At 43.4% G+C, this 15523-nt stretch overlaps 2 protein-coding genes across 2 annotated transcripts; both read right to left on the bottom strand.

Moving 5' to 3' along the window:
- Nucleotides 1–46: 46 nt before the first annotated feature.
- Nucleotides 47–5051, bottom strand: LOC118373024 (olfactory receptor 8I2-like). The gene has a single exon (XM_035759088.2). The coding sequence runs from the start codon at nt 1162–1164 to the stop codon at nt 223–225; it is 942 nt and encodes a 313-aa protein (XP_035614981.2). The 5' UTR covers nt 1165–5051; the 3' UTR covers nt 47–222.
- A 133-nt stretch (nt 5052–5184) lies between these two features.
- kctd14 (potassium channel tetramerization domain containing 14) lies at nt 5185–15428 on the bottom strand. Its single transcript, XM_035759084.2, has 5 exons — nt 15091–15428; nt 14056–14286; nt 13769–13903; nt 13318–13470; nt 5185–7802 (listed from the first exon to the last, which is right to left on the bottom strand). Exons 1-5 carry the CDS (start codon nt 15142–15144, stop codon nt 7647–7649), a joined length of 729 nt encoding a protein of 242 aa, XP_035614977.1. The 5' UTR covers nt 15145–15428; the 3' UTR covers nt 5185–7646.
- Between the last annotated feature and the right edge of the window lie 95 nt (nt 15429–15523).

Raw genomic sequence — 15523 nt, 5'->3', positions numbered from 1 at the left:
ATTCCATAAGAAAAATAATTCTGACGAAGGCCATTGACTGCTAGAACATCATTATTTTTAATATTTAGATCAAATAAAGCACCAAGAATTTAATTGTGAGCAAGATTTGCACCTTTTCCTTCTTTATGTCCATGAAAAATTACAAATGAAAATGGTCAATATAGCTTTATAGATCAACAAGAAAGATATGTTGATACACACAAGCGCATCACCACAATACATTTAGATTAGGGCAGCAACTTTCCGGTTGAACATCTGTGCAACTCTATTCCGAATCTGAGTGAGTTTCATCCCGTATATGATAGGGTTCACCAGAGGAGGCACAACAAGGAACTCCACCGCCATGATATTCCTCAGGGCCAGCAGGCTGGTGTTGCTGCCGTAGCGAGCGTACATCACATCGAAGGTGAGGGATATGGTGAAGTTAGTGAGGGTGATCAGATGAGGCAGACAGGTCTGCATGAACTTCTTCCTCTGCACACGGGAACGCAAGGACGCTTTGATGATGTTCATGTAGGATATCAGGATGAGTATTGTTTGAGAAACATGAGAAAACGTGAGAATGAAGCCGTAGAGGTTGTTCAGAGTGGTGTCAACGCATGAGAGCTTCACGACCGCCCAGTTTGAGCAGTAGAGTTTATCGATGTCGACGCCACAGAGGGGTAACCTAGCTGTTAGTCCCATCCCAATGCTACTTTCTAGCCATGAGAAAAGCCATGTAAGAAGAAGCAGTGTCCACACTTTTCGAGTAGTCATGATAGAGTGGTATTGTAACGGTTTACAGATGGCAACATACCTGTCATATGCCATCACTGTCAAGCTGGTGAATTCACAGAAAGCAAAGGAGTAGATTACCAATATCTGGGTCATGCACCCAGGGTATGTTATCACATGAGAGTCAAATAAAAGGTCATAAAGTATCTTTGGGTAGAAAGCTGAAGCACCATAGATACCATTAATACACAGATTACAGAGAAATAAATACATAGGTTCATGCAACATTTTCTCCAGAAAAATGGTAACGATCAGTATCAGATTCACAAAAATGGTGAAGATGTATAGGATGAGAGTAAATGAGAAGTAGATGTGTTTGTTTATCTGTGTCACGTTCAGTCCATGCAACACAAACACTATCTGCTGGGAGGAGTTGAACTCCATTGTCATTGACAGCAGGCACACATGGCTAGTGTACACAGGACCTGAGAATGTTCAGTTTATCCAAGTTTTGTTGGTTGGTCTATTTAAAAAACCATTTGATTACATTTTAACAGTAACTGCCACCCATACAGCAGTCTGTCAGCCTCTCAACGATGACAGCTCTCCTTCAAACAATGTTGTTGGTATTCAGATGTCAAACAAGTCAACCCAAAACCACCCAGCTTCAGCAGCCACCTACATTACAATGCAGTGAGCACACAGACCAGTATTCAACCTGTATCACATTCTGGTGAGCATGAAGCATTATATATACATGTTTTAATGATCTTCACAGATCTTCACTTAATTTAACTCAAAGTTAGAGAGTAATCCTAAACAATATTTAACTGAATTAGTTAGATGATTAATCAAAACAGAGTAAGTATTTTCAAAGTATTCAAAGTAGGTTCTCCTTGAAGATGATCATTGGTATGGTCTGTGTATTTGTATGGTCTCTGTATCTCTCTTGTGAGGTCCAGAGCAGATCACCTTCACCTGAGCAGACCAGATCATACCTACAGTAGGTATGACACTTCTCCACTCTCCGCACCACTCCTTTATGGGGCAGTATCTGAGTATCTCAACTGCCATAGCAACATGTGAGATGTATGGAGTGACAGACAGGTGAACCCCTCAGACACACACTGCTCACTCTGGAGGTTACCTTCCTAATGAGACCATGTCTAAAGGACTGACTATGAGATGAGGTATGAGATAGAATAGGATTTTGTTTATGTAGCAAGGTAATATTGTTGAAGTTCATATTCACACTTCCCACAAAATGCAAAGATCTCAGCAAAGTTTAGCTCACATCTGTGCAAATTTTTATATTTTCAAGTTAATGTTGTTCAAGTTCAAGTTTTTTTGGGCTACATTTTGAACAGACCTTGTTTGGAGCATGGCCAAATTCCTATTTAGTAATTGGACCACAAGGGTACATTTTTCTTTGTCTCTAAAGGCTTTCCACAAAATGCATAGATTTCAGCAAAGTTTAGCTCAAATCTGTGCAATTTCTTTTACCACTGCTCAGCTCCAGGAAGTGAATCAGAGAAGGGCTAGACTAGTAGTAGCCAGTTTTTGCATGAATTAATGATAAAAAGGTATGTAATGAAAACATTTCAATTGCAAAATTCACTGTAAAATATTGTCGGAGCGTATAAAAATGGGTCTTTGTACAAAGTACTATAACCTTCATAAAGTTCATATTGAAGTGGTCCGTATCATCTATCAGCAGACTGTTTACAGGCCTCATGTCAGCTTACGTCTTGATTGACACAACCGATCCAGCCAGGGGCATCACAGTCCCCGAAAATGTTGAGGTGGTACCGATTAGTAAAACGTCTATCTATGAATGTCCCCACAAGTGTCACGGGATGATAATGCTGATGTGCCAACTTCTGTCTGTACCGTTTGAGCTACAAACTAATATGACACCACTTTGGAAAGATGACTCTCACTAGTTCTCTGTTTTGCTCATAAGTGTCACAGACTCATCTGAATGTAACCCATACAAATTAAAGAAAGTATGGAGGTAGTTTTGTGCCAAAAAGAAAAAAACACGTTTCCTGAGCTGTCTTATATCTCCTAGATATGGGACAGACAACTTTAAAATCTTATTCCTTGTGATTATATTTTTTTTACTGTATTTTTTGCCATTCATGAATGTTATTCATTGTGTTTCTTTGGGCTAAAGTATGAAATAGTTTGTCAATATTTTTTTTATTAATATACCTAAAGGGGTCCTAAAATTCCAAATCAAATATGGTATGACCATCATAAAACATTTTCATATCTTCGCTTACAACCCACCAAAACAGCAATTCTCCCCAATTTCGTGGTATCCAATTGGTAGTTAAAGCCTTGTCCCAACGCTGTAACTCCCGTACGGACTCGGAAGAGGCGAAGGTCGAGAGCCGTGCATCCTCCAAAACACAACCAAGCCAAGCCGCACTGCTTCTTGACACAATGTGTCGGAGGAGACCCCGTACACCTGGCGACCATGTCAGCATGCATTGCACCCGGCCCGCCACAGGAGTCGCTAGTGCACAATGGGACAAGAACATTCCTGCCAGCCAAACCCTCCCCTAACCTGGACAACGCTGAGCCAATTGTGCGCCACACTATGGGTCTCCGGCTGCGACCAGCTGGACTCAAACCAGGATCTCTAGTGGCACAGCTAGCACTGCCTTAGACGACTGTGCCACTCGGGAGGCCCAAACTTTTATAGTTTTAAGATCCTACATCTGTAGTACACAGGCCTGACTTATATTGGGTTAGGGATGACTGAAACACAATACCCTTATACCTGAAACTTGACAGAAGGCCACTTGTTTTAGTCTTGCTGAACCTTTCTGTCATTACAAAGACAACTCCTTTGGGGTTTCAGTGGTTCAAAATCGGTAACATTCTGCCACCCTATTTCTATGGTTATATCTTCAAGGGATGGTAAACAATGATATGTAATATTGTGTGTTTGAGATATAACAAAGTGTATAACACATAAAACCCCAAAGACATTGGGATGCTAAGTAGATGACTTGAATGCCTGTCCATTAACCTCATGTCTTAGGGTATAGTATGTAGAAGTTGGTCAATTGAGAAAGAAAACATGTTTACTGAATTTGTCTGTCAGTCTTCAGAGAACAGGTCATTAGTCCACTGCATCTCTCAATTCCCTTGAAAACTATTTAGAAACACCTACCTGTGAGACCAGAGAGGCTGAAACAACCACAGAGGTAGCCCTTGGTCGCCGTCTCGTCTCTCGTTACACCAATTGAAGGGTTAGTCCCAGGGAGGTGCAGAGTGTCATTAGGCTTAATTGCCTCCCTTCAGACTGGTCTGGTGTGAATGATGCAACAATGAGAAACTATAAACACACATTTTTGACCTGTGACCTGAGAGTGAAAATCATGATATGGTCAAGAATATGTAAACTTATTTTAGATCAAGCCCCGAGAAGCTATCTGCTTAGAGAATAGAACATAGAGACAGTTTCAATCAATGTGTTGAACTGTGGCTTGAACTGTGTGTCGTTAAAAAGCTTTAGTGTCAAAACTGGCCAGATACCGTTCTTGAGATAAGGCATCTAGTTTCTCCAGGATCACTGTGAGATATGTTTGACCCAAATAATCCAGTGAAGGTCATGATATATTTATAATACACATTGGTCAATGTATTCCATCCATCCTGTAAAAATGATGAAAAAAAAGTTGTAGGGTGCCATTTGGGACACAACCCTTCCGTCATCCCCTGAAAGTGTACTGTAGGCCTAGAAAGAAGGAGAAGAAAAAGGATAACAATGAGGAAAAAAGGAGCCACGACACTGATCGGGAAAGCACATAATTATATCTTCCCATTAGAAAATAGTGATGTAGTTGGACGTGATCCAACACATTTTCACCAAAGCATCCTTACCAGAAGTCCACTGGAACGTTCTGATAATCAAAGTGACTAGATCACGTGTGGAAATGGGTCTGGACAAATGGCTCACAGTTTAGAGTGACTAGTTCCTGACATTGTGTTAGTGTGTTGAGAAGGGAAGTGCAGCCACAACCTTTAAAAAAAATAAAGAATAATAATACATTTAATAAAGGACCTATTTCTTTCTCCAGCCTTGTTTACAAACACACTGCTAGGGCCTAATTACCATATAATATGCAATATGAGGCTACATGGACGTGAACGTTTTAGATACATTTTTATAATCAGCTACTTTGTCACATTCATATCCCATCACTTTCGAGTTAACCACTTAAGCCATCAGTCTGAGATAGCAGTGGTGGTAAATTATCGCTATTTGATAACACCACGAGAGACATTTGCCTTTGAGTTTTACAATGTATGAATCCAAACTTATGTTATATAATCCTTTACTTTCTTCTGTAAAAGTATATGGATTTGTGTGGAATTTGATCATAGATGCAAAAACGTGCCTTTTGAATGTTGTGTAACGTCACAGTAGCCTAGTCAAGGAAGCATCATGCAATACACACTCAGCGGACAGTTTATTAGGTACATACAGCTCGTGCCGGGTCAGAAATTTAGACAGAGACAGGTAACAAAATAAACCTCTGGTGGCCAAGTTGACCTGTTTAACAAATATGATTGGATGGTGGCTCTACTATGTAAGGTCTATGATAGGTTGATTCATTCTTCTGTTACCGGTTGCTCTTTAATTATTTGTTATCCTTATCTTTTTTTTTCCATATCTTTTTTTTTTCCATAGATATTTTCTGAAAACTGCATTGTTGGTTAAGGGCTTGTAAGTAAACATTTCACTGTAAGGTCTACCTATTGTATTCGGCATGTGACAATTACAGTAAAATACATTTGTCAATAAACTCATGAAAGCAAATTTTGTTGTGTCCTACTTGTAACCTTGGTGGTCCCCCCAAAAATTAATAATTGTAAAACACTTCATTGTAAATATAGAGTGCCTTTGGAAAGTATTCAGATCTCTTTACTTTTTCAAATTTTGCTACGTTCCAGACTAAAATGGATTTAAGAAAAATTATCCTCCGCAACAAACAATAACCAATAATGACAAAGCGAAAACAGGTTGAGAAATGTTTAGCAATTGTATAAAAGAATTTTTAAATGTATTTACATAAGTATTCAGACCCTTTGCTATGAGACTCGAAATTAGTGCATCCTGTTTCCATTGGTCATCCTTGAGATGTTTATTCAACTTGATTGGAGTTAACCTGTGGTAAATTCAATTGAGTGGACATGATTTGGAAAGACACATACCCATCTATATAAAGGTCACACAGATCACAGTGCATGTCAGAGCAAAAACCATGCCATGAGGTCAAAGGAATTGTCCGTAGAGCCCCGAGACATGATTGTGTCTAGGCACAGATCTGAGAAAGGATACCAAGAAATGTCTGCAGCATTGAAGGTCCCCAAGAACACAGTGGCCTCCATTATTATTTAATGGAAGAAGTTTGGAACAACCAAGACTCTTCCTAGAGCTGGCCGCCCGGCAAACCTGAGCAATCGGGGACAAGGGCCTTGGTCAGAGAGGTGACCAACAACCCGATGGTTGACCCTGACAGAGCTCCAGAGTTTCTCTGTGGAGACGGGAGAACCTTCCAGAAGGACAACCATCTCTGCAGCACTCCACCAAGCAGGCCTTTCTGGTAGAGTGGCCAGACGGAAGCCACTCCACAGTAAAAAAGGCACATGACAGCCCTCTTGGAGTTTGCCAAAAGGCCCCTATAGACTCTCAGACCATGAGAAACAAGATTCTCTGGTATGATGAAATCAAGATTGAGCTCTTTGGCCTAAATGTCAAGCATCACATCTGGAGGAAACTGGGACCATCCCTAGGGTGAAGCATGGTGGTGGCAGCATCATGCTGTGGAGGGTTTTTACAACGTCAAGGACTGGGAGACTAGTCAGGATCGAGGCAAGATGAACGAAGCAAAGTAGAGAGAGAGATCCTTGATGAAAACCTGCTCCAGAGTATTCAGGACATCCGACTGGGGTGAATATTCACCAGGACAACAATCCTAACCACACAGCCAAGACAACGCAGGAGTGGCTTCTGGACAAGTCTCTGAATGTCCTTGAGTGGCCCAGCCAGAGCCTGGACTTGAACATCTCTGGAGAGACCTAAAAATGGCTGTGCAGCGACAGTCCCCATCCAACCTGACAGAGCTTGAGAGCATCTGCAGAGAAGAATGAGAGAAACTCCCCAAATACAGGTGTGCCAAGCTTGTAGAGTCATACACAATAAGACTCAAGGCTGTAATTGCTGCCAAAGGTGCTTCAAAAAAGTACTGAGTAAAGAGTCAGAATACTTATGTAAATGTGATATTGCTGTAGTTTATTTTGTATTATAAATTAGCAAACATTTTGAAAAAAACTGTTTTTGGTTTGACATGCTGATTTTTGCTGGGGTCTCAGAATTGATAGGGTTAACCAGTGTTACACAACTTCAAATGGGGGGGGTTGATACATAAAACAGTAAATATGTATGAAAATACCCTCAAATAAAAAGGTGACAGTACTGTCTGTACTGTCGCCTCATAAAACATTTGATCTCAAATCCAAATGCTGGAGTATAGATCCCAACTAAACGTTTTAGCTTCACTGTCCAAATAAATACATAGGGGAGCGTACATCTATACACACACACACCTCCATAGAATGACACGTTAGAACTTCAATATGATCCAATTATTTTCTAAATAGATTCTAATATAATAGGATCTCTGTGCACGTCTCTGTCTGGGAACGTGAAGGGTGAAGTGAGCACTCATACAGTCCCCCTCGTGGATTTAAAAGGAACGGACTGGTGTAATAAATATGGTGGAAAGACCTTCCAGACTTGGTAACACAAATCAAATGGTTTTAAATGCATGAGGGGGAGTGCACACTTCTGGAGAAGGGTAGAGAATCAGAAGGCCGCCATAGATGTTCTACACCACACACTTGTCATTCTGTTACCACCAAGTGAAGATGAGTTTGTACAGGAAGCCATCATTGGTCTTGAACAAAAAGCCTCTGTCTGAGCTGTGAGGCTCGTATCTCACTTTGTATCCCCTGGCCTCTACATCCATCTTGATGCAGTCCAACAGGTCAATGGCAGTCGGAGGGGCCTGTAGCGACACAAACACACACAATGAGAGAAACATAACTCAAGGTTACTTGCGTAACACATGTTCTCTGCCTAACCCTGGTTCTGAGAATATGAGTGAGAATAATGTCTCACTATGGGATTCACTGGATAGGCAGATCGCTACGGGGGAACCAATCACACAACGTTGGGTTGTGTGACAGATGGCGAATGAGGTGTCCCTCACTCTTTATAAGGCGCCACTCTCCCCATACTCTGATGAATCTCAAGCATGCCTCTTCTTCACTGTACTCGTCTCACTGCATTTCCCTGCTCGCACATCGCACCAATATTCTCAGAGAACCGGGGTTACGCAATTAACCTGGAGTTTGCTCTCAAATACTTAATTCGATGTCTCACTATGGGCTATGCCCAACTCCCGTATCACGGTCCGACATGATCAATCCTCAGGATCCGACACTAAGGGCAGTATGCGCCAAAGAAAGGTGCAGTGACATGCAGTCGGTAAAACCTCAAATGTATGTGGGGTCGCCAGTATAACAGCCTCCACTATCCAATGGGATAGCCACTTCTCAAAAACACACCACTAGTTCCATAGTGTAGAAGAGACACTGGCACTCTGGATCGTCTCATTGACTCGGAGTGGAAAGCTTGTCGCATTCAGATTCATCCTCTCATGGGCCAGGCCCAGAGGGAAATGGTTCCTGGGGCAGGGTGGAAAATCTTTTTCGCTTGGGCCAAAAGATCACTGGGTAATGGTAGCTGCCAGAGCTGGTTGTAAAGCAGGAGGGTGATCTCTGGCAACCAGAGCTTCCCTGGCTGTCGAGAGGCTCTAAGATGAGGGATAAGCCTTGTTCCATCACTCTGCTTAACAGAGAGAGAAAAAGATATCACCCTTGCAGTAAAGCAGTGTCTGACCTGTCTTGGCCCTACTCCGGGGAGGAAGGTTAACAACAGCAAAAGTATCCTCAGCCGCTCGCTCCAGTAAAAGGAGGTAGAGCGGGCAGTGGCCCGACTGCGTGAGCCAAGCGCAGGGTTAAAAAAATAATAATAATAATAAAAAGGGATGATGAGAAAGCCTGAGCATTGTGGACTTGGGAGTACCAGATATCAGGCGACAGAGCCCCAGACAGCTAAGGGTGCCGGGAGAGCGGACTTCCTGGCTGGAACCTGAACAGGCGCAAAGGGGAGAGTATAGGGGAGGAGGGCGCTTGGGGGTAAAGTGCAGATTCTGCATGAACGTGTGCTGCTGCAAAGGAAACACACTAGCGGTCAAAAGATTTAGAACACCTACTCATTCCAGGGTTTCTTAATTTTTTACTATTTTTCTACATTGCAGAATAATAGTGAGGACATCAAAACTATGAAATAACAAATACTACATGAGTAGTAACCAAAAAAAGTGTTAAAACAAATTCAGATTCTTAAAACCCTTTGCCTTGACAGGTTCGCATTTTCCCAACCAGCTTCATGAGGTAGTCACCTGGAATGCATTTCAATTAGCAGATGTGCCTTGTTAAAGTTACATTTGTGGGAATTTCTTTCCTTCCAGTTGTGTTGTGACAAGGTAGGGGGTATACAGAAGATAGCCCTATTTGGTAAAAGACTAAGAACTGCTCAAATAAGCAAAGAGAAACAACAGTCCATTATTACTTTAAGACATGAAGGTCAGTTAATCCGGAAAATTTAATCAAGAGCTATGATGAAACTGGATCTCATGAGGACGCCAGAGGATTGGAAGACACAGAGAGTTACCTCTGCTGCAGAGGAGAAGTTAATTAGAGTTACCTGCCTCAGAAATTGCAGCCCAAATAAATGCTTCACCGAGTTCAAGTAACAGACATCTCAATATCAACTGTTCAGCGGAGACTGTGTGAATCAGGTCTTCTTGGTTAAATTGCTGCAAAGAAACCACTACTAAAGGACACCAATAAGATGACTTGCTTGGGCTAAGAAACACGAGCAATGGACATCAGATCAGTGGAAATCTGTCCTTTGGTCTGGAGTCCAAATTGGAGATTTCTGGTCCGCCGTGTCTTTGTGAGATGCGGAGTGGGTGAACGGATCTCCGCATTTGTATTTCCCATCATAAAGCCTGGTGGAGGTGGTGTTATGGTATGGGATGCTTTCCAGGTGACACGGCAGCGTAGCCTAGTGGTTAGAGCGTTGGACTAGTAACCGGAAGGTTGCGAGTTCAAACCCCCGAGCTGACAAGGTACAAATCTGTCGTTCTGCCCCTGAACAGGGAGTTAACCCACTGTTCCCAGGCCGTCATTGAAAATAAGAATATGTTCTTAACTGACTTGCCTGGTTAAATAAAAAGGTAAAATTACATTTATTTAAAATTCAAAGCACACTTAAACAGCGGGCTACCACAGCAATCTCTGCAGTGATACGCCATCCCACCTGGTTTGGGCATTGTGGGACTCTAATTTGCTTCTCAACAGGGAAATGACCCAACACACCTCCAGGCTGTGTAAGGGCTATTTTACCAAGATTTAGAGTGATGGAGTGCTGCATCAGATGACCTGACCTCCACAATCCCCTGAGCTCAACCAAATTGAGACGGTGTGGGATGAGTCGGATCGCAGAGTGAAGGAAAAGCAGCCAACAAGTGCTCAGCATATGTGGGAACTCCTTCAAGAATGTTAGAAAAGCATTCCAGGTGACTAACTCATGAAGCTGGTTGAGAAAATGCCAAGAGCATGCAAAACTTTCATCAAGTCAATGGGTGGCTACTTATTTGGTTACTACATGATTCCATATGTGTTATTTCATAGTTTTGATGTCTTCACTATTATTCTACAATGTGGAAAATAGTAGGTTGGTCGACCCCTCTCGCCTTAAGAGGGCGGAACATTGCTGCGGCAAAAGACTGTTTACCCCCAGGGTTACCCTGGTTCAAGTTTCGAACCTGGGTATTGGCAGTCTGCTGTGTTGCCAGGGGCTTTGGTCCTTCAAAACCAGCTTGTTGCCCCATCTCAGCTGTGAGGCTGGGAAGGATAGTTGCAGGAACCAACAGGCGGCAACAGGGCCCAGGTCTGCCAGATGTCGTCGCCTTCTTTCATACAAATGTTACACTTCTGACACACGGCAGCGGGACCAAACCACTCCTTGCGTGTTACCGGTGTATCGAGTAGGCCCACTTTTTATTTGTCTGTCAAGCTGGACAAGCTTAACCAAAGTACCCTCGCTCTCACCACTCATGGTACAACCACAGCCTTAAAATGTCCAAATTCATTTTTTTCCCCCACCTCCTCCAGTAACTTTTTGCTGGTAAGCTAGCAATAAAGAGGTCACGTTGAGTGCTCGGACTGAGGATTTGTAAGTCTTCTGAAGAATGGAGGCAGATTAGCCCTCCTTTCCAGAGAGGGAGGTACCGGCGGTGTTAGTAACACAGGTCCATCATCTCCCTGAGGCACGCTAGTCAAACATCTCATTCCAAAATCATGGGCATTATTACGAAGTTGGTTTGCTGCTATAAGAGTTTCCAATCTTCTGGGAAGGCTTTTCACTAGATGTTGGGATATTGTGGCGGGGACTTGCTTCTATTCAGCCACAAGAGCATTAGTGAGGTTGGGCAATTAGGCCTGGCTCACAGTCAACATTCCAAAGGGTGTTCAATGGATGAGGTCAGGGCTCTGTGGCGGCCAGTCAAGTTCTTCCACATCGATCTCGACAAACCATTTCTGTACGGACCTCGCTTTGTGCACAGGGGCATTGTCGTGCTGAAACAGGAAAGGCCCTTCTCCAAACAGTTGCCAAAGTAGGAAGCACAGGATAGTTTACAATGTAATTGTATACTGTAGCGTTAAGATTTCCCTTCACCGGAACTAAGGGGCCTAGCCGAACCATGAAAAACAGCCCCAAACCACCTAACTTTACAGTTGGCACTATGCATTGGGGCAGGTAACGTTCTCTTGGCATCCGCCAAACCCAAATTTGACCGTCGGAATGCCAGATGGTGAATCGTGATTGGGGCGGCAGGGTAGCCTAGTGGTTAGAGCGTTGGACTAGTAACCGGAAGGTTGCAAGTTCAAACCCCTGAGCTGACAAGGTACAAATCTGTCGTTCTGCCCCTGAATCAGGCAGTTAACATACTGTTCCTAGGCCGTCATTGAAAATAAGAATTTGTTCTTAATGGACTTGCCTAGTTAAATAAAGGTAAAATAAAAATCGCTCCAATCCAATGTCTTGTGTGCAGTCTTAGGCTTGTGTGCGGCTGCTCGGCCAGGAATCCCATTTCATGAAGCTTCCGACTTACAGTCCTTGTGCTGACGTTGCTTCCAGAGGTAGTTTGGAACTTGGTAGTGAGTGTTGCAACAGAGGACAGACTATTTTTACGTGCTACGAGCTTCAGCACTCGGCGGTTCCGTTGTGAGAGATTGTGTGTCCTACCACTTCATAGCTGAGCTGTTGTTGCACTAAGAAGTGTCCACTTCACAATAACAGCACTTGCAGTTGACCCAGGCAGCTCTAGCATTTTACAAACTAAGGATGCCACGTTGAAAGTCACTGAGCTCTTCAGTAAGGCCATTCTACAGCCAAGGTTTGTCTATGGAGATTGCATGGAGGTGTGCCTAATTTTATACACCTGTCAGCAACGGGTGTGGCTGAAATAGCCGAGTTCACTAATTTGAAGGGGTTTCCACATACATATATAGCATAGTTCACTAATTTGAAGGGGTTTCCACATACATATATAGCATAGTTCACTAATTTGAAGGGGTTTCCACATACATATATAGCATAGTTCACTAATTTGAAGGGGTTTCCACATACATATATAGCATAGTTCACTAATGCTGTTTACCATGCCATTTTGTTGTTGTTGTTGTTCCAGTCTATTTAACTGAGTGTGTCTGCAATAGCCAGTTGCTATTGCATTGGTGTCTATGATCTACTTTGTTCATTGAACCAGAATAAATAAATAAAATTGTGGGGTGTCTCGCTTCCTCTTCAGTCTCTGGACCTGTATCTCAGCCGCTTTCATGTGTTCCAACATTTCTTTCTACAAAAAAAGTGAATTTTCTGCAAGATGCATTAATTAATTAAGGCTACATGAGTGTAGACCCAATGACAATCTGAATCCATAACCTCGCCACAAATGGCGTCGGGGTTGTGTGGAGCTGAAGCTCATCCTCGGCCGGTGGATTTGCAGTGAAGAAACAAACGAGTGAACGTAGGTTAAAATAAACAAGGGAGCTAGTAACACTGCCGCTGTGCAAGTATGAATGCTAGTGTGGTCAGCTTGCTTTCCAGCGAGCTGACCAAGTTAGCTTATGTTTTGCAGTGTGGGCTAACCAGGTCTCGATAGCTAGCCGTGTAACACGTTATGTGACTGGTTCTTCCGTAGTGATCCTCCTATCCAGCAAATCCCATCGTGGGACAACGAAACAAGTATTTGAAAGAGAAACCCCAGCACCATTTAAAGCCTACTTTTCCAGTTGAAAGTGCCTTTGTGGCATCACTAGTAGTCATATACATAAACTATTAAGTACAGGTACACACACTGAAACACAAGTACAGTTACACACCTTCCACGGTCCGAACCGCACCACTTCCTGTTCCTCCAGGTTGTTGACGGCATGGTCATAGCGACCCAGGTCCTCCTCGGTCCTCAGAACACAAACGATGACAGCAGAGTGACGGCTTGCGATGGCTTCTGCTCGGGCCACTCTCACCAACACCTGGTAGTCATATAACAGTGACCAAAAATAATATCTCATATGAATTGATATCAGTTATTTGACAGGGACGATGTAGAGGCAGTCTTTGTATTTTTTTTTAAGGAGTGGGTCAGTCCCACTCCATTCACATTTGTTGTGTTTACTGGACAGGATAGATAGAGTAGATGGGCGCAGAGAGAGTGCTAGAGCACTGGGTCGGATTCAAACTCATACTCGCCACAATAGTTCAACACATGCAATCCAGAGACAGCGGCTGAGGCTGCTGGATCACCCCAGGCATTAGGTATTGTTATTGTACCTCCAGGTTCTCCAAATAGTTGGGGACCCTGGAGATGAACTGCTGCCTCCCCACTGTTTCTCCAAACAGCTGGGCTGAGTCCTGCAGCTGTTTCACCAGGGTTCTGACGTCATAGTGGAGCGCCTCCTGGTAAACCTGTTACACACAACCACACGTAGGACTCTCATATTATGAAGTTTCGTAACTACTGGGGGCAGAAGATCTCAGGGATGATGACAATGCATGATGGGCTACCTCATTGGTTCAGGGTTACAACATATGGGCTAGTGTGTGTGTTTGTCACGAACCTCCAGAACACTCTCTGTGGGCAGGCGCTGGGTGCGTAGGAACTGAAGAATGGCTCCGAAGTGCGTCCCGTCGCGGTCGATGAAGTAGCGTCCCTTGGCGTCGGTGGGCAGTTTGGATTGCTGACCACTACTGAACATGAAGGCCAGCTGGGAGTCAGGGTGTTTACGCAGCGTAGACAGAGATGTGGTGAACACATGGCCACCCACATTCAGCTGCACTACAGAACAACTCTGGGGACAGGGAGACTGCTAAGGTTAGGTACAGGGAGGGATATAGGTTAGGGTTAGAAACTGTTAGGGAACGGGCTAGGAACGGAGTATGGTCAAGGCCCACTTCACATCAATGAAGCACAAATAAACATTCAATTCATTGTTTCAAATAATATATGTAATTATGTGATGAAAGAGGTAGTGACACCGCCTACATAACAATGTGGCAATCAGTCAGCAGGTCCATTTCTAAGCTATTTGTCTCAAGAGGTGGACTGACTCAGTGTGAGATAAGGAATCGTCCAACTGCTACACGGTAGATAAATACTGTCGTCTCAAGGATGTGCCTACCTGCCTGGTCAGCAGAGCAGCAACACCCTCCACACTTGTCAGTCTGAGAGCCAAGAACTTATAGTTCTTAGAGTAGGAGTGCTACTCTAGTAGGAGTACTACTCTAGTAAGAGTACTACTCCAGGAACAGGTCCACCGTATAATCATATTAATTATGATATAAAAGGCTAAACTGTTCCTGGAGCAGCACTCCTACTTCACGCTTCGTGAATTACTGGCCCAGATTTGCGTGAGATCGTAACAGTGTAGAATACACATGTCATCATAAGGCTACTATTTTAGAACAAACTCGTAAATCGGTGACAAAGCAGACTGTATTCATTACCTTGAAAGAGAGAACATTTTGGCTACTTTATACCGTCTCAGGCTGAAGGTAATCGAAAAGCTGAAGAAGTGAACAAATAAACAACTTCCTCCAAACATTCCAGATGCTTGTACTGAATGACTAGTTCACAATGAACACTTTTTCCTTACCTGTAGCCCCGGAGAAGACTGTTTGCCCGGCGATCTGGAGTCTGGAAGACTCATTTTCTTTCCTGACTGTTGTGGGAAATGTTTTGGATGATGTCAACACGTCTAGCTCGAACAAGCTCAAGGAACAGCAAGTGAGGGGATTCGATTAAGATGGCCCGGTTCACCATGTAGGAGTTTAATGCACGTGAAAAGTGATTGCATTTAGTAACGAGGCTGCCTCCGGGGCATGAGCCGGGTTTCCCGGCGTAATGATATTTATTTAACTAGGCAAGTCAGTTAACAAATTCGTATTTACAATGACGGCCTACCAAAAGGCAAAAGGCCTCCTACGGTGACGGGGGCTGGGATTAAATACACATTTTGGACAAAACACACATCATGACAAGATAGACCTAAAACGACATAGCATGGCAGCAACACATGACATGGTACA

Source organism: Oncorhynchus keta, chromosome 1 (assembly GCF_023373465.1).
Source record: "Oncorhynchus keta strain PuntledgeMale-10-30-2019 chromosome 1, Oket_V2, whole genome shotgun sequence".
In the NCBI taxonomy this organism is placed as follows: domain Eukaryota; kingdom Metazoa; phylum Chordata; class Actinopteri; order Salmoniformes; family Salmonidae; genus Oncorhynchus; species Oncorhynchus keta.
This window is presented reverse-complemented; position numbering and strand designations above follow the sequence as displayed.

Bases quoted from the DNA above. Each gene is read 5' to 3' on its own strand.
- LOC118373024 (XM_035759088.2), bottom strand. From the start codon at position 1,164: ATGACAATGGAGTTCAACTCCTCCCAGCAGATAGTGTTTGTGTTGCAT.
- kctd14 (XM_035759084.2), bottom strand. From the start codon at position 15,144: ATGAGTCTTCCAGACTCCAGATCGCCGGGCAAACAGTCTTCTCCGGGG. The intron at 14,287-15,090 runs GTAAGGAAAAAG...CCCTGTCCCCAG, and splicing joins AGTCTTCTCCGGGGCTACAG to AGTTGTTCTGTAGTGCAGCT. The intron at 13,904-14,055 runs GTTCGTGACAAA...TGTGTGTAACAG, and splicing joins CCACAGAGAGTGTTCTGGAG to GTTTACCAGGAGGCGCTCCA.